General features: G+C 42.7%; 1 protein-coding gene across 1 annotated transcript in view; it reads right to left on the reverse strand.

The window, feature by feature from the left end:
- Positions 1–22,997, reverse strand: part of FAM184B (family with sequence similarity 184 member B) — a 115,463-nt gene that overhangs the window by 32,152 nt on the left and 60,314 nt on the right. Inside the window, exons 6-8 of the mRNA XM_033856397.2 lie at positions 22,312–22,422; positions 20,367–20,474; positions 4,912–5,018 (exon numbers count right to left, since the gene is read on the reverse strand). Coding sequence (XP_033712288.2) covers positions 4,912–5,018; positions 20,367–20,474; positions 22,312–22,422 — 326 coding nt within the window. The remainder of the gene's footprint in view (positions 1–4,911; positions 5,019–20,366; positions 20,475–22,311; positions 22,423–22,997) is intronic.

The following is a 22,997-nucleotide window of genomic DNA, read 5'->3' on the forward strand; positions in this document are numbered from 1 at the left end:
TCCTTCTCTGCATATTGTCCTATTACTCAAAAGAGCTGTCTCATATATTTTGCTCAGTTTATAGTTGTTTACAGAAAGAGGGAAAGTCTAGTACCAGTTACCCTGTCATGCCTGGAAGTGGAAGTTTCAGTCCTTATTATTGAGTATTAAAGGAGAGAGTGACCTTGGAAAAGTAGAAAAACTGTGGAACTTCATGTGGCACATAAGAACAGCTGCCCTAAGTTGAGATGTAGTTAAAAGCGTGAGTTCTGGAGCCAGAGAAACTATCATCTGGACCCTACCATCTACTGGCAGTGTAAGTAGATGGGCAAGTTACTTAACCTCTCTGTTCTTCAGTTTCCCTCATCTGTAAAATGAAGTACTTCAGGGACTTTGCGGGTGGTGCAGTGGCTAAGAATCCGCCTGCCAATGCAGGGGACATGGGTTCGAGCCTTGGTCTGGGAAGATCCCACATGCCATGGAGCAACTAAGCCCGTGTGCCACAACTACCGAGCCTGCGCTCTAGAGCCCGTAAGCCACAACTACTGAGCCCGCGTGCCAGAACTACTGAAGCCCATGAGCCTAGAGCCCGTGCTCTGCAACAAGAGAAGCCACTGCAATGAGAAGCCCGCGCATCATAATGAAGAGTAGCCCCAGCTTGCCACAGCTAGAGAAAGCCCGCGCACAGCAGCAAAGACCCAACGCAGGCATAAATAAATATTTTAAAAAATAAAATAAAATGAAGTACTTCAATAATGGTGTCTACCTAATGAAGATGAAATGGGTTAATCCAACACTCAGTAAATATTTATTATTTTCATCATCATCATTATTCCCTGGAACACCACTAATGGGAATTCCCCTCTCTTACTCCATTTTATTGCCCCAAATTCCCTCATATCCTAAAAACCTGATCTTATCCTACCATCTCTCACAAAGCAAGCCATAGCTAACTCTCCTGACTCCCCATGCTCCCTTTGAAGTTGACTGTGACCTGCTACCCCCCACCTTAAATCAACAGCCACTGGAAAAGCCACCTCCCTCTTAAGCCACCATGCCAAAAGCTTCCTGACAAGCATCCTTCAAGGGGTTAACTACTGAATACGCAGCCTCACCCCTTAAAGGAGCCAATGCGTTTGTTCTGTCCTGCAGCCTCTAACCTTGGATCTTTCTATTCCTTTCTCATCACTGCTTAGTCCTTACACTCCCACTAAAACCACTGTGGAAGAAGCTTACAGACCCCACACCTCCTCATTTTGTTCTATAGTTGAGGAACCCCTTTATCAATATAGCTATGTGGGAGAAAAAGACAAGTCTGTTGTGACCACCACTGCTGTTGCTCTGCCCAGCATCTTCTCCTTGGGGAAGCCTTTCCTCTTTCCATGTGGTCCTGTTTAGTCCACAGGGTTTGGGTGCAGCTAACTCTGCCCTCATCATTAGCTGGCCCCAGGGAAGGGCATGTGACACATACCTGGCCAATCAGAGCCAGGCATCTCCTTGGCCAGAAAGACTGGCTCAGAGATGCACATGTGCCCCAAGCAGGGCCCCTTAGAAAACTCTTTCAAATTCCTGCCAGTATTTTCACAGTAAAGATTATTTCTTTCCCTTTGGAATTGTGAGTTTTAAACAGGACAAGATTTGTGGATGCCAGTGGTAAGTGACAGTACCAGGATTTAGTCTGGAGGCCTGACTCCAGAGTCTGTGCTCTTTAACTTCTATGGTTCTACACCTCATAGATCCTGAGACAGAATCTGGAGGGACCTGTGGAAGTATTATTAGCTGAAGAGTTCACTGGACTACAGGGTACCCGACACTGCCATTGATATGATTTAGGAGTGTAGGCTCTGCTTCCTCAATGCTATAAGTGTTTCTGTCCCCTCAAAATTCATATTTTGAAGCCTATTGCCCAATATAATGGTATTAAGAAATGAGGCCTTTGGATTCTTTACAGACCTAGAACAAAAAAATCTTAAAATTTGTATGGATACACAAAAGATCCCAAATAGCCAAAGCGGTCTTGAGGGAAAAGAACGGAGCTGGAGGAATCAGATTCCCTGACTTCAGACTATACTACAAAGCTACAGTAATCAAGACAATATGGTACCGGCACAAAAACAGAAATATAGATCAATGGAACAGGATAGAAAGCCCAGAGATAAACCCACACACCTATGGTCAACTAATCTATGACAAAGGAATAATGGAAATAAAAACAAAAATAAACAAATGGGACCTAATGAAACTTAAAAGCTTTTTCAAAACAAAGGAAACTACAAACAAGACGAAAAGACAATCCTCAGAATGGGAGAAAATATTTGCAAATGAATCAACGGACAAAGGATTAATCTCCAAAATATATAAACAGCTCATGCAGCTCAATATTAAAAAAACAAACAACTCAATCCAAAAATGGGCAGAAGACCTAAAGAGACATTTCTCCAAAGAAGACATACAGATGGCCAAGAAGCACATGAAAAGCTGCTCAACATCACTAATTATTAGAGAAATGCAAATCAAAACTACCATGAGGTATCACCTCACACCAGTCAGAATGGGCATCATCAGAAAATCTACAAACAATAAATGCTGGAGAGGGTGTGGAGAAAAGGGAACCCTCCTACACTGTTGGTGGGAATGTAAACTGATACATCCACTATGGAGAACAGTATGGAGGTTCCTTAAAAAACTAAAACAGAACTACCATATGACCCAGCAATCCCACTACTGGGCACACACCCAGAAAAAAACATAATTCAAAAAGACACATGCACCCCAATGTTCATTGCAGCACTATTTACAATAGCCAGGACATGGAAGCAACCTAAGTGTCCAGACAGATGAGTGGATAAAGAAGATGTGGTACATATATACAATGGAATATTACTCAGCCACAAAAAGGAACAATATTGAGTCATTTGTAGAGACGTGGATGTATCTAGAGACTGTCATACAGAATGAAGTCAGAAAGAGAAAAACAAATATAGTATATTAATGCATATATGTGGAACCTAGAAAAATGGTACAATTTTTGCAGGGCAGAAACTGAGATACATATGTACAGAACAAACATATGGACACCAAAGCAGGAAAGTGGCGGTGGGGGGTGGTGGTGGGATGAATTGGGAGATTGGGATTGACATGTATACACTAATATGTATAAAATGGATAACTAATAAGAACCTGCTGTATAAAAAAAATAAAATAAAATTCAATAAATAAATGTGAATACCCATTTAAAAAAAAGAAAAAAAGAAAAAGAAATGAGGGCTTTGGAAAGTGATTAGGTCATGAGGGTGAAACCTCCATGAATGGGATTAGTGCCTTTATAAAACAGACCCTAGAAAACTCCCTTGCCCTTCCACCTTGTGAAGACACAGTGAAAAGATGCCTTCTATAAGCTAGAAAGTGAGCCCTCACCAGACACAGAACCTGCCATCACCTTGACCTTCGACTTTCCAGCCTCCAGAACCGTAGAAATAAATTTCTGTTGCTCATAAGCCACTGCTAAGCAGTCCGAATGGACTTTGGCAACCAACTACTTGAAGAGCTGCCAGATGGTAGCATGGCTTCCATGTCATCTGTCAGGACCCCAGACAGCCGTTGATTAGTGTGGGGCAGTGGATTATAACTGTGGTGGCCTCAGAATCACCTGGGAAGCTTTCTCAAAAGACATAGGGCTGGGATGTACCCAGACCCACTGTATCAGAATCTTGTGAGGTGGTGTGACAGATCATTATTGTTCAGCAAATATTCACTCCCCTTCCTCTGCCTTGTGTGATGCTATGGATTGAATTGTGTCTCCCCAAATTTACATGTTGAAGCCCCAATCACCATTGGTGGTATTTGGAAATAAGGCCATGGGAGGTAACTAGGTCAGGCCAGTGGAGCCCTCATGGTGAGATTAGTGTCCTTATAAGAAGAGACACAAGAGAGACCTCCTCCCACACTGTCTGCCGCCTTTCTCTTCACCATGTGAGGACACAAGAAGAAGATGGCCACGTGCAAACCAGGAAGAGAGTTCTCACCAGGAACTGAATGGACCAGCACCTTGATCTTGGGCTCCCCAGCCTCCAGAACTGTGAGAAATAAACTTCTCCTATTGTATGGTATTTTGTTACAGCAGCCCAAGCTAACTAAGACATGTGGCAAGCACATTCTCCTCTGCCTAGGGATATTAGTTTTGGTCATGTGACTTTCTTTGGCCGACGGAATGTGGGTAAAAATGAGAGAATGCAGTTCTGAGTGTAGGCTTTAAGAGGCACTGCATGTTTCCATCAGCTTTTTTGAGTTTCCTCCCTTTACCACGACAACAACATGCCCTGGAGGGGCTAATCCGTCAGTCTCAGTCCCAGCATGGGAAGGCATCTGAGCAGACTTAAACTCTACCCGTGGTTTGGGGCAGAGCAATAACAGCTGACTCTCAGTCAGGAGCCAAGCTCATAAAAATAGCAGAGCTTGGCAGAGCCAAGAATAAAGATAGCTGACCTATGAGCTAAAACCACCGATATTTGGGGAATGTTGGTTACAACAGCAAAAGCTGACTAATATAGGTGATAAAGGTGGGAGATTTCCACTCAGTGACTAAGCTCCCTCATCTCCCTTACTTAGTTAAGAACACTTGGAAGAATAGGGAGCAGAGGTTTGGGGCCAGTCCAGGTCTGTCTGAATTTGGGGCAGTTTATTAACCCTTTTGAGTTTCAGGTTCTTAATATACAAAAGGGTCCCTCTGGGTTGTTGTGACAATTAAATACGGTAATTCAGGTAAAGTCCATAGCTGTGCTGGAGGCATACAAGACATGTCTGTTCCCTCCCTAAGCATCATGCAGGGGGCGGTGATAAACACGTGAGGACAGAATGAATGAATGAATGAATCCTTCCAAGTCTGAGTCCTCATTCACTGGAGCCCTCAGAAGCCTGCCTGTCCTCCTGTACCTTTCCTCTTCATCGCTGTTGGTTCCTTCTTCAGCTGCTAACTTATCTTGAAACTCTTCTCCTCTGCGCAGAGTCTGAGAGGGTTCATTCGGCCTCAAGCATGGATCCTAAGGCAAAAACAGTTGCAAGATGAGACGAAGTACAGTTCTCTGAGTCAACTTGTGGTTTATCAAACCAGAGGGTGGAGGAGAAAGAGCCCCCTGCAATCCAGTGGCAGTGTCCAGCTCGCAGGCCTGTGATGATTCAGTGCTGAGCCCCCTGCCTTGCTTAGGAGCAGTGTCAGCCCTTATCCCTGTGTCCTGTTTCCAGTCTACCAAGCATGTCAAGCAGCTGACGAAATTAAACCGCGGAGTGAGGAAGTAGCTTGTCCACGGTTCCCACCAGGGAGGAGTGGAAATGAAATGCCATTGGGGAATCTGACCCTGCTGTGGGGATCTGAGAACAGTGCCAGCAACAGCCACTGGTCTGTAAGTGGGAGCAACTGGTATTATTATTATACGCATTTTACAGGTGGCAGTCTGCTACATCCTATCACACAGGATCAGAAAACATGGAACTTGACCAGAAGCTTCGAGAAATGGGGTATGGTGGGAGGACAATATGGAAACCATGAGGTAATCATGAGGCTTCGGAATTTTCTATGAGGTTGAATTTGTCTGTTATCATTTCCCCTTTCTGCAGAGATAGAAAGGTGAAGACTTTCTTATTTTGATTCTTCTACTTGTTACAGTAACCACTGTCCATGGAAAACAGGGTAAGACAGGCTAGGACAGATTTCTTTGTTGAGAAATCTCATTAAATAATAATAAATTGCAACCTGGGCTTCCTGCTAACTATGTGCCTGGCCTTGAGCCAGTCTTGTCTGTTTTTTCTGGACCTGAGCTTCATCAGCTGTAAAACAAAGGGGTTGGTGACATCTGTGGTTTTCAAACTGTGCTCCAACCCTGGGAGATGCCCTCGGGGGTGAGAGGGACAAAGCTGAGGCTGGAAGATGGGGCCTTGGGCTCCCCTCCCCACTTGACACAGAATGAAACTGCTTTGGTTGCCTTCCGTGTACTCTAATGTCTATGAAAGGCCACCAGTGTCAAGGCCAATGATGACCTCCACGTTGCCAAATCCAATGGTCACTCCTCGGGCCTCAGCTAACGGGACCTCTCTGCAGAACTGGAAATATCTGATCACTCCCTCCTCCATGCAGCCCCCTCTCCTGGGTTTCCGCCTCTCTTGCAGCTGCTCCTTTTCGGACTCCTCTGCTAAAACCTCCTCCTCCCCTGCCCTAGACCTCAGTCCTTGGACTTCTCTTTTCTCTCTCACTCCCTAGTGTCTCATCTAATTCCATGGATACTGATGACAAACAAATTTATCTCTATTTCCAAGTTTCCCCCTAAAGTCTGGACTTGTATATCCAACTGCCCTCCAGATATCTCTTGGGTGCTTAATAAGCTTCTCAAAACTGTCACACATCCAGAACTGAACACTTGGTCTCACTTCCTCCAAACGACAAGCACGTACCTGCTACAGGGCCTTTGCACTGGTTGTTTCCGCTGCCTGCAATGCTCTACCCTGTGATATTTATGTGCTTCCTCACTTCAGTCACCACCACCAAGAATCTTTCCCTTGTTAAAGCTTGGGCTCTGGCAGCAGACTGCCTATGTTTAAATCCCAGTTCTTCTTATTGATGATGCAACTTTGGGAAAATTACTTAGGTTGTCGTGAGGATTAAATGCATGTAAATGTAAACGAATGTAACATCCTTGGAACAGTATTAGCTACACAGTAAGTACTCAAAATAACATTCCCCAGGATTATTCTCTGACTACCCTTCTCTAAAATAACACCCCCTCTCACTTTCTTTTTCCCACCTTGCTGTACGACCTCACTGTTTGTTTTCGGGTGACGTTAATTGTCTACTTTTTTATTCTGGTTCCCTCACTGGAAGGTAAGCCCCATGAGGGCAGGGACTCTGCTCTGTTTCACCATTGTTTTCCTGGTTCCGAGGACAGTGTGTGGCACGTGGTTATGCTCGGTAAACATGACATAAATAAACCCAAATAACTCATGGGCCACTCTAGGACAGCAGGAGGACCGTTTTCTCCCACACTCACCCCACGCTCCCATCACGTCCCCTGGGGGCAACAGCTGGGACTAACTGCACTTCTCGTGAGAAATCTGCAGGGGACGCGGCTGGAAGGTGTGGGTGTAGGGATGGCTATGGCCCAAACTTTGGGTGTCTTCCAGCTCTGCTCAGGAGCCCTTAGTGCCATCATAATTCTTAAGTTCTGAGAACTTTGTGGTGTCTCTAAGTAGGAAAAAATCTTGATCCCATGTTGGACTCCTCCGAAGAATCAGGGTGGCGGGGCATTTGGGAAGTGACTGTCCACCCCTGCTCGGAGGATCTGTCCAGAGTGCCCAGCAGCACAGCTTGTTAGAGGCTAAGGGGCCATTCTGCCTCCACAGCCATTCTACCTAAGCCCTTGTCTTCCCTTTGCGGGTGATGTGTTCTGAGCCAACGTAGTTAAGTCAGAGCTACATTTCCCAGGATTCCCTTCCCTGCATATTCTGGGCCAGCTGACTTTGTGCAAGGTCTGGAAGATGAGCACAAAGCAGCAGGCTTTATCTTTCTAAGCCTCTGGATGCTTGATGCAGGGCGCCAGGGGTGGCTGGAGCTCACGCGCACCGTCACCAATCTGCTGGCTCAGCTTGGTGGACCGGGCAGTTTGGGAGCTCTCAGCTCTTCTGCCTCCTGCTGGACCATCCCTAGGCTTCTCCGTGTCCTGGCCCAAGGGCATGTTTGGCTCTACGATGAAGGATGCCAGACTCTCCCACAGGTCACACGTATCACCAAAGCTGGAGCTTCGTCAGCCTCAGAAACTGACACTGTTCCAGCTCAGTTTCAGGGTTGCATTCGCCCTTGGTCTTCCCCATTCTACATCTGTCCTTCTTTCCTTCTGGCTGCCTGCCCTGCTTTAGGCCCACTTTAAGCCCCACACCAGATTCCGGAGCAACAGTTGAACATAAAGTATTTACCTGGCTCCCACAATTATGTCAGGTTATTTCCCAAAAGGAATTCCATATTCTGTATCATTTCTAGTAATTTGTTCCTCTGGTCAAACCCTAACTGATGCACACTCTTTAATCTCCAGACCCCATTTATCCTTCAAAGCTCTACTCAACTGTCACTTACTCCATGAAGCCTTCACAATCTCTTTTGTTGCAATTACCCTCTTTCTTCTCAAAGTTCCCATAACAATTATTTTGGTACCATAATTTGTTCACAATATTTAGTGGTCATTTACTACGTTCCAGGCACTGTTCCAGGACACAGCAATAAATGAAACAGACAAAAGTTTTTCTGCTTTGTATTAGTTATAGAAGTGTTCTCTCTCTCCCATCCTGGAAGATAAATGAGGGTAAAAGTAATCCCAGATATAGTTTTCAAATTCTTATAAGTCCTACAGCCAGTAACTAAGAACGTTCAGCATGGCCATTTTCCATTGCCTGAATCCTCTGTCTTCAGTATTTGTAACTGGACACTGAAGTCTAACTGGTTGACATGCTCTAGGACCCAGTGAGTTTGGTTCATTGTTGTGCACTTTCAAAAATGATGTCACTGACCAGCTTACAACCTCCACGTGGACCTGAGGCTAAAAGGACCACCTTTGCCTTGTACTTTCAGGTATTTTGGGCATTGAATTATCTTGGAGCTCTCCAATTCTTATAAAGCCCAGAAGCAAAGATCATAATCTAAGCAAAAGAGCTTTGTGAGACAACTGTTATAAACACATGTTCTGTATAATGTGGGGAAAATTGCACAGTAAATATGGAACAAAAAAAAATCAGAATAGCATAATACTACACTATAAATACATATATGATGACCAAAGTTAATTAGGTCCAGGTTTCAAAAGGAAAATGGAAGGTTACAAGGAAATTTTAGTAAAAAGAAAGCACAAAATATGTGGCCAAAACAATCTAAATGGTACCAGTAATCACAATAAATAGGAATTGGCTTGGGCTTCCCTGGTGGCGCAGTGGTTGAGGGTCCGCCTGCCAATGCAGGGGATGCGGGTTCGTGCCCCGGTCCGGGAAGACCCCACATGCCGCGGAGCAGCTGGGCCCGTGAGCCATGGCCGCTGAACCTGTGCGTCCGGAGCCTGTGCTCCACAACGGGAAAGGCCACAACAGTGAGAGGCCCACGTACAACAAAAAAAAAAAAAAAAAAAAAAAGAATTGGCTCAATTCAACATGAACATCTCTACCCTGGTAAAAGGAATCATTCACTAAAAAGCTCTAATAATGAAATTGTAGACACCTAACAACAGAGACTGAAAACATAAGGCAAAATGTACAGAAATGCAGGGAGAAATAAGCAAATTTATAGTGGGAGATTTTAATGTATGCCTCTCAGAGACTCATACATCAGGTACACAAAATGAGCTAGGATATGCAAGATTTGAACAAGATTAAGAAGCTAAGCCTAATAGCTAAAAAAGAATAGTAATCACTGCTGATGTGTATATGATGCTTAGTGTGCACCAGGCCCTCAACTCTCTGAGGTGTGAATCATTCCATTTTAAAGGTGATGAAACTGAAGCCGGAGAGGACATGTACCTTGCCCTAGGTCATACAGTGAATATATCACAGAACTAGAATTTAAATATATAAACTTTAACAACCAAACTGAGACTACTTCTTTGCTCTCACATAGGAAACATTAAAAAAAACTGACCCCACAGCAGGCTACAAAGCAAATCTCAACATAGTTCAGAGTGTTGACATTCTACAGACCATATTATCTAATGACAATGCAATAAAATTAGAAAACAATAAGAAAGTAGGTTTAAAAATGAGACAAACTTCAAAACTCTGGGATACAGCTAAAGATATGTACTTAGAGGGAAATTCATAGCCTTAAATGTATTTATTAGAGAACATTTAAGAAGTTAGATAAAGGATAACATAAACCTGAAGTAAGTAGAAGGAAAGAGGTGTGAAAGACAAAATTAATGACGTAGAAAAAGACAGATCTGACCAACATATCTGAAAGCTGGCTTTTTGAAAAGACACATCAAACGTGTAGTAAGACTGATCAAGGAAAGAGGGAGAAGGAACTTAAAGCAACATGAATAATTGGCAAATATCTCACGACAGTTATTATGGAGATGAAAAAGAAGTTCAAATGTACTCTGAGCCACTGTGAAGACCATGAAAGAGAATGTGCAGGATATAATTTCTGGGCTACCTTATCGACCACTGATATATCCTGGGCAGAAGTCCAGAAACAGGAGAGGATGGAAAATGCTTAAAAAGGCTGATGATGCACTCGGATGGCTACACCAGCCCCCCACTACATAGCATTCATCCATTTCCATACATTAACTCATGGATGCCTGCAACTCAGTGAGGTGGGCAGGAAAGACACCCCCATCCTTGTGTTAGAGAGCAGGATCTAAAATCAGAGAAGTCTAGCGACTTGTCTCAGGTCACACAGCCACTGGAGAACAGCACAGGACTGGACTCCTGGGTCGTCCCACTACCATTCGTGTCATTCCACGTGACTGCACTGGCACTTGGCTATGCCGTTAGCATGATCGCCAGCTGCCAGTGTCAGGGCCTAACTGGGTGAGTTCAAACTGGGTGGTACAAAAGTGCTGCTGAGAAGTATCTAAAAAGAGACACTCAAAATCAACCTGAGAGATGAAGGCTGTTTCCCAAATCAACAGGGAGGTAAACTCGGTAATCTTTTCTGTTTCTGTTCAGTTGTTTCCAGCCCCCATGACACCAGAGACAAGAGCATCCTTCCTCCCAAAAGGGAGATGAATCCTCCCCCTCCCAGCAAGTAACTGAAGGACCCCAGTGTTCTTCTAAATCATCCTCTGGCCAAGGTTAATTTTTGAAGGTGTTCCTAATCTAACTCAGAATGGCACCCTCAGTCCCATTCATTCAGTTGTCATGTCATGGATCAGTTAATGTACAAGGAAGTGTAAACATCTGCCTCATTCAGGTATGTTAAGTGCTGGAAGGATAAAGATTAATGAGATACAGTTCTTGATTTCAACAAACTAATGGTTCAGCAGAGGGGACCAACAGACCATATAAATGGCAAAAACATTCCCTTCCTTCACCCACCCTCCTTCTGTACTTGGTGTTTTGGGTCAAAGTGCATCATTCAAAAGGAGCTGGGATGCCATCTGAATATTCCTCAAACGGACTTGACCATGGAAAAACAGTTGGCTGAAAGAGCACTTTCAAGCCCGCCAATACTCATTTCTCTGAATTCCAAATGGAGCGGACTCTCCAACCTCCCTTTTCTGTTTGTCTGCTTGCGATCCCAGTGAGTTCCTCCCAGGACCAACCCTGAGCCACTCTCGGTGGATTCTGAGTTAATTGCCCCTAATTCACACTCTTGGGTTCCCCATCAGGCATTTCTCAGGTTCTGCCCAGGGCTCTCTCCATTGTTAAAGTGTGCACAGAAAAATAAATAACTCTGCTTCTCCTCCAACCATCCACTGCAAAAGCCTCCTCCCAACTCCCCCCAAGCAAATGGCTGGTTATTTTAAACCCACGTTCACATTAGGTCTTCATCTTTCATCTTCTAGGCAATGAACCTCACCTAGATTGTTTCTATTTTAAAGGAATACCCATGCCCAGGAAATCTCCTGGAAGGAAATATTGAAAGTCATTCTCAAGTTCATTTGACAATCTTTCAAAGGTAGCATTACGTACATCTTAAAATAGAACACCTAATGCAATGGGGTTTTGCTGAAATGATTACAGGGGACTGTAATAGATACTACAAAGTCACCTTACATTTATAGACTCTATAACAGTTTTGAAAAGTGCCTTCATGTGCTTTCTTCTGTTCATTACAAGTCTCTGGAGGGGTGGAGGGCAGGGACTATCACTGCCACGTTACTAATGAGAAGCGGTATGGAATCGTGGTTTGGGCCCTGGTGCTGCTCTTTGGGCCTCAGTCTCCCTATCTGTAAAGCAAGGATAATAATAACACTTGCCTTGGGACTTCCCTGGTGGACCAGTGGCTAAGACTCTGCACTCCCAGTGCAGGGGGCCCGGGTTTGATCCCTGATCAGGGAACTAGATCCCACATGCTGCAACTAAGGGTTCGCATGCCGCAACGAAGCTCCCGCGTGCAAAGATCCCACGTGCCACAACTAAGACCCGGCACGGGCCAAATTAAAAAAAAATAAAATAAATAAAAACACTTGCCTCATAGGGTTGTTGTGGGACTGTGTACTGCACTACATTATTGGTACTTGATCTATGTTTGCCACTAGGAGTAGTGAGGAAACTGATCTCAGAGAGATAATTACATAATATTTACTTCCTGCATTTGAAATGGAGCTCTCCAAGGACCAGGACTGGGCCTCACTCACCCTGGCATCCAGCCCTGTGCCTTGCACAGTGATAGCACTCATAAATACTTGTTGAGGCGAAATGACTTGACTAATAATGACCACAAATGACTCTCCTTTTTCTTCTGGAGACGGTGCAGGCAGGGATCTATGAAAACTTTGCCCCTTCTCTGCCCACGGTTCACTGTGATCCAGGCACCAGAAACTTCCAGAAAAAAGTTTCCTTTAGAATTACCAAGACTGACATGGCTTTCTGAAAACCAATGAAGAACACTGTGAACCTAAGAGAATCAAGGAGACTAGACATCAGAGACCAGGACAAACGGCTCAGTGGAGTCTCAGCTGTCTATGATGGGGACAGAGCCATACCCAGGGTTGGCAACCCTCCCTCTTCATATTCTGGGGGTGGAGTGAAAAGTCTGCTCTCAGTTGGCCTTATTATTTATATCTCTCTTGACTCACTGAAATGCTTTGGCAGAACAGCAAAGAACAACCTTTGTCGCGTCCCATGTGGGTACAGGGTTCACCACACTGCAGTGTGCTGCTCACACACCTTCTGCATGAGCCTGGACTTTGCACCTCCAGGGCCTCAGCAAAGGTTTGACTCGCTTGGCTGGTATAGAGTTGGCTTGCCAAAAATATCTGAATTAAATTATAAATGTTCTCTGATTGATCAAGTTCAGAAAGTTGTGTAACCTGCTGTGTTGGCAAGGTTGTGGGGAAACAGGCACTTGCACGTGCTGCCATGGGGGTACACTGACATCCTTGATGGAAGGCAATGCAGCAAATCTATCAAAGTTAAAGCCACTCATACCGCTGGACCCAGCAAATGCTACGATGGTAAGAGTTAGCACCTACTGAGCATTTACACGTGCTGGGTGCTGTTTTCATCACTGCTTATATATTAATTCCTTTAGTCCTCACAGAAAACCCTGGGAGGTAGGTACTATCATCAGACCCATTTTACAGGCGAAGAAGCTCAAGCAAAGAGACTTTAAATCAATTGTCCAAGATTCTTTAGCCAGTAAGAAACCAGACGTCAGGTTCAGGGGACCGCTCGCTTAACCACTATGCTACACTGTATCCCTCTACAGTGTTATCCATTTAAGTATTATCTATAGTGAAAAATTAGAAACAAACCAAAAAATTCATCATAAGGGAAAAGGTACATGTATTACAGTTTTTCTGTTCAAGGGAACACTAGACAGTTGCTCTTTTTTTAAAAAAAATGAAGTTGATATGGAAGTGTACTGCTGTGTTACAATCACCAAGCTATAAAAATTTAAGTTTAGAAAAAAGCAGAGTGAAGGAGAGAATTCTATCATTTTCAGAAGAAAATAATATATTCATAATGATGCCTGCATATGCACCATATGAAAGGAGATACAAGAAGGGGTAAAACAAGATAAGACAGGGAACTGGGGGAGGGGGCACGCTTTTCACTGTATACCTTTATGCACCTTATGAATTCTGTGCTTTGTAGGTAGGTTATCTTTTTGAAAAGAAAACTCAGTTTAAAAGAACAGACTAGGAGATTGGTTCAAGATGGCGGAGCAGAAGGACGTGTGCTCTCTCCCTCTTGCAAGAGCACCGGAATCACAACTAACTGCTGAACAATCATCAACAGTAAGATACTGGAACTCACCAAAAAGATACTCCACATCCAAAGACAAAGGAGAAGCTGCAATGAGACAGTAGGAAGGGCGCCATCACAATAAAATCAAATCCCATAACCGCTGGGTGGGTGACTCACAAACTGGAGAACAATTACACCACAGAAGTCCGCCCACTGGAGTGAAGGTTCTGAGCCCCACGTCAGGCTCCCCAACCTGGGGGTCTGGCAATGGGAGGAGGAATTCCCAGAGAATCAGACTTTGCAGGCTAATAGGATTTGATTTCAGGACTTGGACAGGACTGGGGGAAAGAGAGACTCCACTCTTGGAGGGTACACACAAAGTAGTGTGTGCATCAGGACCCAGGGGGAAGGAGCAGTGACCCCATAGGAGACTGAACCAGACCTACCTGCTAGTGTTGGAGAGTCTCCTGCAGAGGCAGGAGGTGGCTGTGGCTCACCGCAGGGACAAGGACACTGGCAGCAGAAGTTCTGGGAAGTACTGATTGGCGTGAGCCCTTCCAGAGTCCACCATTAGCCCCACCAAAGAGCCCGGGTAGGCTCCAGTGTTGGGTCCCCTCAGGCCAAACAACCAACAGGGAGGGAACTCAGCTCCACTTGTCAACAGACAAGCGGATTAAAGTTTTACTGAGCTCTATCCACCAGAGCAACACCCAGTTCTACCCACCACCAGTCCCTCCCAGCAGGAAACTTGCACAAGCCTCTTAGATAACCTCATCCACCAGAGGGCAGACAGCAGAAGCAAGAAGAACTACAATCCAGCAGCCTGTGGAACGAAAACCTTGTTCACAGAAAGATAGACAAAATGAAAAGGCAGAGGACTATGTACCAGATGAAGGAACAAGATAAAACCCCAGAAAAACAATTAAATGAAGTGGAGATAGGCAACCTTCCAGAAAAAGAATTCAGAATAATGATAGTGAAGATGGTCCAGGACCTCGGAAAAAGAATGGAGGCAAAGATCGAGAAGATACAAGAAATGTTTAACAAAGACCTAGAAGAATTAAAGAACAAACACCTAGAAGAATTAAATAAACAGAGATGAACAATACAATAAATGCAATGAAAAATACACAAGAAGGAATCAATAGCAGAATAACTGAGGCAGAAGAACGGATAAGTGATCTGGAAGACAGAATGGTGGAATTCACTGCCACGGAACAGAATAAAGAAAAAAGGATGAAAAGAAATGAAGACAGCCTAAGAGACCTCTGGGAGAACATTAAACGCACCAACATTCACATTATAGGGATCCCAGAAGGAGAACAGAGAGAGAAGGGACCTGAGAAAATATTTGAAGAGATTATAGTCAAAAACTTCCCTAACATGGGAAAGGAAATAGCCATCTAAGTCCAGGAAGAACAGAGAGTCCCAGGCAGGATAAACCCAAGGAGAGACACATAGTAATCTAACTGACAAGAATTAAAGACAAAGAAAAATTATTAAAAGCAACAATGGAAAGATGACAAATAACATACAAAGGAACTCCCATAAGGTTAACAGCTGATTTCTTAGCAAAAACTCTACAAGCCAGAAGGGAGTGGCACAATATATTTAAAGTGATGAAAGGGAAGAAACTACAACCAAGATTACTCTACCTGGCAAGGATCTCATTCAGATTTGATGGAGAAATCAAAAGCTTTAGAGACAAGCAAAAGCTAAGAGAATTCAGCACCACCAAACCAGCTCTACAACAAATGCTAAAGGACCTTCTCTAGGTGGGAAACACAAGAGAAGCAAAGGACCTACAAAAACAAACTGAAAACAATTAAGAAAATGGTAATAGGAACATACATATCGATAATTACCTTAAATGTGAATGGATTAAATGCTCCAACCAAAAGACACAGGCTTGCTGAATGGATATAGAAACAAGACCCAAATATATGCTATCTACAAGAGACCCACTTCAGACCTAGGGACACATACAGACTGAAAGTGAGGGGATGGAAAAAGATATTCCATGCAAATGGAAATCTAAAGAAAGCTGGGGTAGCAATACTCATATCAGATAAAATGACTTTAAAATAAAGAATGTTACAAGAGACAAGCAAGGACACCACATAATGACCAAGGGATCAATCCAAGAAGAGGATGTAACAATTCTAAATATATATACACCCAACATAGGAGCATCTCAATACATAAGGCAAATGCCAACAGCTATAAAAGAGGAAATAGACAGTAACACAGTAATAGTGGGGGACTTTAACACCTCACTTACACCAATGGACAGATCATCCAGACAGAAAATTAATAAGAAAACACAAACTTTAAATGACACAGTAGACCAGATATATTTAACTGATATATATGGGACATTCCATCCAAAACCAGCAGATTACACTTTCTTCTCAAGTGCACACAGAACATTCTCCACGATAGATCACATCTTGGGTCAACAAATCAAGCCTTGGTAAATTTAAGAAAACTGAAATCATATCAAGTATCTTTTCCAAGCACAATGCTATGAGATTAGAAATCAATTACAGGGGGAAAAAAACATAAAAAAAACACACACACACAGAGGCTAAACAATACATTACTAAATAACCAAGAGATCAACAAAGAAATCAAAGAGGAAATCAGAAAATACCTAGAGACAAATGACAACAAAAACACGACGATCCAAAACCTATGGGATGCAGGAAAAGCAGTTTAAGAGGGAAATTTATAGCAATACAATCCTACCTCAAGAAACAAGAAAAATCTCAAATAAACAATCTAAACTTACACCTAAAGGAACTAGAGAAAGAAGAAAAAACAAAACCCAAAGTTAGCAGAAGGAAAGAAATCATAAAGATCAGAGCAGAAATAAATGAAATAGAAACAAAGAAAATAATAGCAAAGATCAATAAAACTAAAAGCTGGTTCTTTGAGAAGATAAACAAAATTGATAAACCTTTAGCCAGACTCATCAAGAAAAAGAGGGAGAGGACTCAAATCAATAAAATTAGAAATGAAAAAGGAGAAGTTACAATGGACAGCACAGAAATACAAAGCATCATAAGAGACTACTACAAGCAACTCTATGCCAATAAAATGGACAACCTGGAAGAAATAGACAAATTCTTGGAAAGGTATAACCTTCCAAGATTGAACCAGGAAGAAACAGAAAATATGAACAGACCAATCACAAGTAATGAAATTGAAACTGTGATTAAAAATCTTCCAACAAACAAAAGTCCAGGACCAGATGGCTTCACAGGTGAATTCTCTCAGACATTTAGAGAAGAGCTAACAGCCATCCTTCTCAAACTCTTCCAAAAAACTGCAAAGGAAGGAACACTTCCAAACTCATTCTATGAGGCCACCATCACCCTGATACCAAAACCAGACAAAGATACTACAAAAAAAGAAAATTACAGACCAATATTACTGATTAATATAGATGCAAAAATCCTCAACAAAATACTAGCACACAGAATCCAACAACACATAAAAAGGATCATACACCATGATCAAGTGGGATTTATCCCAGGGATGCAAGGATTCTTCAATATACGCAAATCAATCAATGTGATACACCATATTAACAAATAGAAGAATAAAAACCATATGATCATCTCAATAGTTGCAGAAAAAGCCTTTGACCAAATTCAACACCCATTTATCATAAAAACTCTCCAGAAAGTGGACACAGAGAAAACCTACCTCAACATAATAAAGGCCATATACAGCAAACCCATAGCAAACATCATTCTCAATGGTGAAAAACTGAAAATATTTCCTCTAAGATCAGGAACAAAACAAGGATGTCCACTCTCGCCACTATTATTCAACATAGTTTTGGAAGTCCTAGCCACAGCAATCACAGAAGAAAAAGAAATAAAAGGAATCCAAATTGGAAAACAAGAAGTAAAACTGTCACTGTTTGCAGATGACATGATATTACATAAAGATAATCCTAAAGATGCCACCAGAAAACTATGAGAGCTTAACAATGAATTTGGTAAAGCTTCAGGATACAAAATTAATGTACAGAAATCTCTTGCATTCCTATACACTAATGAAAGGTCAGAAAGAGAAATTAAGGAAACAATCCCATTCACCACTGCAACAAAAAGAATAAAATACTTAGGAATAAACCTACCTAAGGAGGTAAAAAACCTGTACTCAGAAAAGTATAAGACACTGATGAAAGAAACCAAAGATGACACAAACAGATGGAGAGATATACCATGTTCTTGGACTGGAAGAATCAATATTGTGAAAATGACTATACTACCCAAAGCAATCTAAAGATTCAATGCAATCACTATCAAATTACCAATGGCAGTTTTTACAGAAGCAGAACAAAAAATCTTAAAATTTGTATGGAGACACAAAAGACCCTGAATAGCCAATGCAATCTTGAGGGGAAAAAAACGGAGCTGGAGGAATCAGACTCCCTGACTTCAGAGTATACTACAAAGCTACAGTAAACCAGACAATATGGTACTGGCATGAAAACAGAAATATAGATCAATGAAACAAGATAGAAAGCCCAGAGACAAACCCACGCACCTATGGTCAACTAATCTATGACAAAGGAAGCAAGGATATTCAATGGAGAAAAGAAAGTCTCTTCAATAAATGGTGCTGGGAAAACTGGACAGCTACATGTAAAAGAATGAAATTAGAACACTCCCTAACACCATACACAAAAATAAACTCAAAATAGATCAAAGACCTAAATGTAAGACCAGATACTATAAAACTCTTACAGAAAAACATAGGAAGAACACTCTGTGACATAAATCACAGCAAGATCTTTTTTGACCCATCTCCCACAGTAATGGAAATAAAAACAAAAATAAACAAACAGGACCTAATGAAACTTCAAAGCTTTTGCACAGCAAAGGAAACTATAAACAAGACGAAAAGATAACCCTCAGAATGGAAGAAAATATTTGCAAACAAATCAAGACCTAAATAGACATTTCTCCAAAGAAGACATACAGATGGCCAACAGGCACATGAAAAGCTGCTCATCATCACTAATTATTAGAGAAATGTAAATCAAAACTACCATGAGGTATCACCTCACACCAGTTAGAATGGGCATCATCAGAAAATCTGCAAACAACAGATGCTGGAGAGGGTGTGGAGAAAAGGGAACCCTCTTGCACTGTTGGTGGGAATGTAAATTGATACAGACACTATGGAGAACAGTATGGAGGTTCCTTAAAAAACTAAAAATAGAATTACCATATGACACAGCAATCCCACTACTGGGCATATACCCAGAGAAAACCGTAATTCAAAAAGACACATGCACCCCAATGTTCATTGCAGCTCTATTTACGATAGCCAGGTCATGGAAGCAACCTAAATGCCCATCAACAGAGGAATGGATAAAGAAGTTGTTAGTACATATATACAGTGGAACATTAGCCATAAAAAGGAACGAAACTGGGTCATTTGTAGAGACGTGGATGGACCTAGAGACTGTCATACAGAGTGAAGTAAGTCAGAAAAGAGAAAAACAAATATTGTATATTAACGCATACATGTGGAACCTAGAAAAATGGTATAGGTGAACTGGTTTGCAGGGCAGAAATAGAGACACAGATGTAGAGAACAAATGTATGGACACCAATGGGGGAAAGCGGTGGGGCGGGGGTGATGGTGGTGGGATGAATCAGGAGATTGGGATTGACAACATATATACACCAATATGTATAAAATAAAAAACTAATAAGAACCTGCTGTATAAAATAAATAAATTAATTAACTTAAAAAGAAAGAACTATACCTGTAAAGTACATAACAGTTGCCTAATAGAAAACACAGCACCAGATGTTTAATTCTATTACTAAATGTCCACATTGCGTTAAAGCTATTTGTTTATATATTTTTCTCCCGTGTAGCATGTAGCTCAGAGGCTGGCACTTGTTATGTATTTCACAGATGACTGCAGAATGAAAGAATAACGTGCATGTTGAGTTGAATCAAGTGAAATTGATACTCATCAAGGTTCCTCCTGCAACTCTATGTAGGAGGGGTCTGTACTTCTCTCTAGAACTAAGCTCATGGAGGGATCACGGTCTAGACCCAGGAGGGTCGGATGAGAGCCGAGTTTCATGGTCAAACAACCCAAGCTTCTCAACATGCACTCGAGGGAGAGTTATGATTACTGTTATGCTTCTTGCTGGGCAGAACCAAAGACCCCACTCTAGTCCAGTGCCCCTTGATCTGCCAGCCAGGCTGCAACCAGAGAGGGAGAGAAGAGTCATCTGACAAGCCCGGTTCTTTTTCAAACCATGTGGATAATTACTCAGAACTCTATTTTCGTTGTGGTTTTTGCAAATTGATTTTATAATGATTTTTTATTTCAGGCATTTTGGCAGCTCTAAGGGGGGCAATAAAAGAGCCCATTAATGCCAGCATGTGTCACTGGGGACACCAAAGTGCTGAAAAGAAGAAGAAAAATATCCTTAATTAAAGCAGAAAAAGCTAGAGGTTACCTGGGTCTCTAAAATGTTGCCTTGCTGGCAGTCCAATTCTTGGGGCCGTTCATTGCCTCTCGGGGGACGTACATTATTCTGCTGGATAAATTCTTCCAGCCTTAAAACCTAAAACAGAAGAATAGAAACATTCAGCAATGAAACAAAGTCCTATCACCCGGCTGTGGTCATTAATCTGGGACCCATTCCCTTGGGTCAATCAGTTCTGGGGACTGTGCCCCACTAGACAAATCCCAGACACGCTTCTAGAGAGGCCATTTCTAATTAGCTAGTTGCTTCGTCTCTCCAGAAGAAGATGAGCCTGGCAGGTTTACAATATTCCACACTTCTCTTTAAATTATTCACATCCACATAACTATACCAGGGCTGTAGCATGGTTTCCATTAGTTTTCATACCATTCCTGGAAGGCCACCCTATTTCGTTTTTACAAAGTTAGTTGGTAAAGAAAAGGAACAATATTTAAGAATTATACAGATAATATGAGAGAAGAGTGGCTAAAAGCTGCTATTAAATTATAAAGCCTTAATTATGATTATTATTAACCAACTAACTGTAGAGTGTCAATTAAACGGTCTGGTTTCCCTGCTCTAGACTTTGAGAAGAACAAGGTCAATAACCATAAAGGAACCTCAGATGTGGCTAAAACTAATGCTCCTCAGGCAGCTCCTCAGGTGTAAAGTGGGGAGATGGGACAGACTGAGAGCAAGATGGTAAGATCATAAAATATCGTCCCTGCCTTCAAGGAGCTGTCACCTTATGGAGCAGACAGATGCATGTTTACAATCACAACAACATTCAGTAGACACATGTACAATATATAAGAGCATCATTAATGGTGTGTTTGCTCTGTGCCAGGCACAGACCTAAGCATTTTACAGTATTAACTCTTTTAATTCTCCTAACAATTAGTATGAGGTAGGTACTACCGCAGAGAACTTACAGCAATAAACTCTGCCCAGGGAATTCCAGCACAGTGTTAAGGGCACTGAAGGATGAATAGGAGTCCGTCAGCGGCAAGTTCTTCTCCATAGTAACACTGTCCACAGCGCCTTTAAACTTTGAACTTGGTCCCTGGGTGGTTTGGACGAGTGGGCCCAAGAAGAAAACTCCACTGTTCAGCTGGTTTACATCCATTCCTTACCCTGCTCTCCTTGCCTGCCTCCACCAGGGAGGCCTGACGGCTAAATCCTTGCTTTCCCAGGCTGGCCACGTGGCACAGATATTACCAATGGGAGTAGGAGTCAGCTGGGGGTTTCTGCGTATGCTTTTGTTTTCCTGATGAAGTGTGCAGGCCTGGTCATCCCTGCCCCTCCTTCTTTCCTGCTTTAACTTGGGGCATGACAACTGGTACAGTGACAGTCGTTCTCACAGCCAAGGGGAATCTGAGCCAACTTCTCCTACGTGCAGTGCTAGGAACCTATGATGCATTTAGGGGCCATGAACATATTTTCATTTCTTTCAGAATCAGAAGAAAAAACTGCAGCCTGGCCATATTCACCTTTATGACAGTGCAGTTACAAATTATAATTTTAAATTCTTTTTGATAAAGAAAAGAGCCCAGGAAGGCAGAAGTATCTAATGCCCAGGACACTGATAACACAGCCGGGGGTGGGGAGAGGGCAGGACCAAGATGTTTGCAGATTTTCCAGGCCTGATATCATTTAGCCACAGAATCAACACCAGCAGCCTCCTGCCTCCCTCTTTTATGTGTGACATTAAGTGCCTCTTTGTTAAGCCTCTATAAATCAGGCTCTCTGTTATCTGCAGCTGAATTCATGCCCCTGAGACAGCCTTCCTGTCAGGATGAAGTCTTGTTCTTCCTTCCAAGGATGCTAAATGTAAGGAGGTCAGGGAAGCTTCCCAAGATTCCTAGCATCTCAGTTCATCAAAAATTCCTGGAGCCCAGAACTATCATTCCAAGAACAGCTTTTATTCGGGACTTACCTCAAGCAGTGAATTCTGGAGCTTCACACTTAGGGCCTCTTTCTCTTCTTGCAGATGCTTTATTTCATTTTCTGATTTCTTCTTCACTTCCTCCAACTGTGCTTCTACTTCCTAAATGATGAATGGAAGAGTTAACCACACAAGCCACGAAAACATGGACAGGACACACCCTGCCTTATTCCCAAAGGGGTTCAAAGAAACTCACAAGAGTCATAAACTACTATAAGAAAACATAAATTAGGGCTTCCCTGGTGGCGCAGTGGTTGAGTCCGCCTGCCAATGCAGGGGACACGGGCTCGTGCCCCGGTCCAGGAAGATCCCACATGCTGCGGAGCAGCTGGGCCCGTGAGCCATGGCCACTGAGCCTGCGCATCCGGAGCCTGTGCTCCGCAACGGGAGAGGCCACAACAGTGAGAGGCCCGCGTACCGCAAAAAAAAAAAAAAAAAAGAAAAGAAAAGAGAACATAAATTAGAAATACATGAGAAAGTCCAAAGAAAACAGGTGCTAAATTCACACCACGAAGTCGAATATATACTGGGGGTTGGGGGGGTGGGGGCAGAGTAAACCCCTGGCTTTAAATTTTGTAGTGTCAAATAAGAAAACAGAATGCTCATTACTGACAAAGTTCTCATGGTTCTATAAATCAAAAAGCCAACTACACCCTCAGTTGCAGGGAAATATCAAA

This window comes from Tursiops truncatus, chromosome 5 (genome assembly GCF_011762595.2).
Source record: "Tursiops truncatus isolate mTurTru1 chromosome 5, mTurTru1.mat.Y, whole genome shotgun sequence".
Classification (NCBI taxonomy): domain Eukaryota; kingdom Metazoa; phylum Chordata; class Mammalia; order Artiodactyla; family Delphinidae; genus Tursiops; species Tursiops truncatus.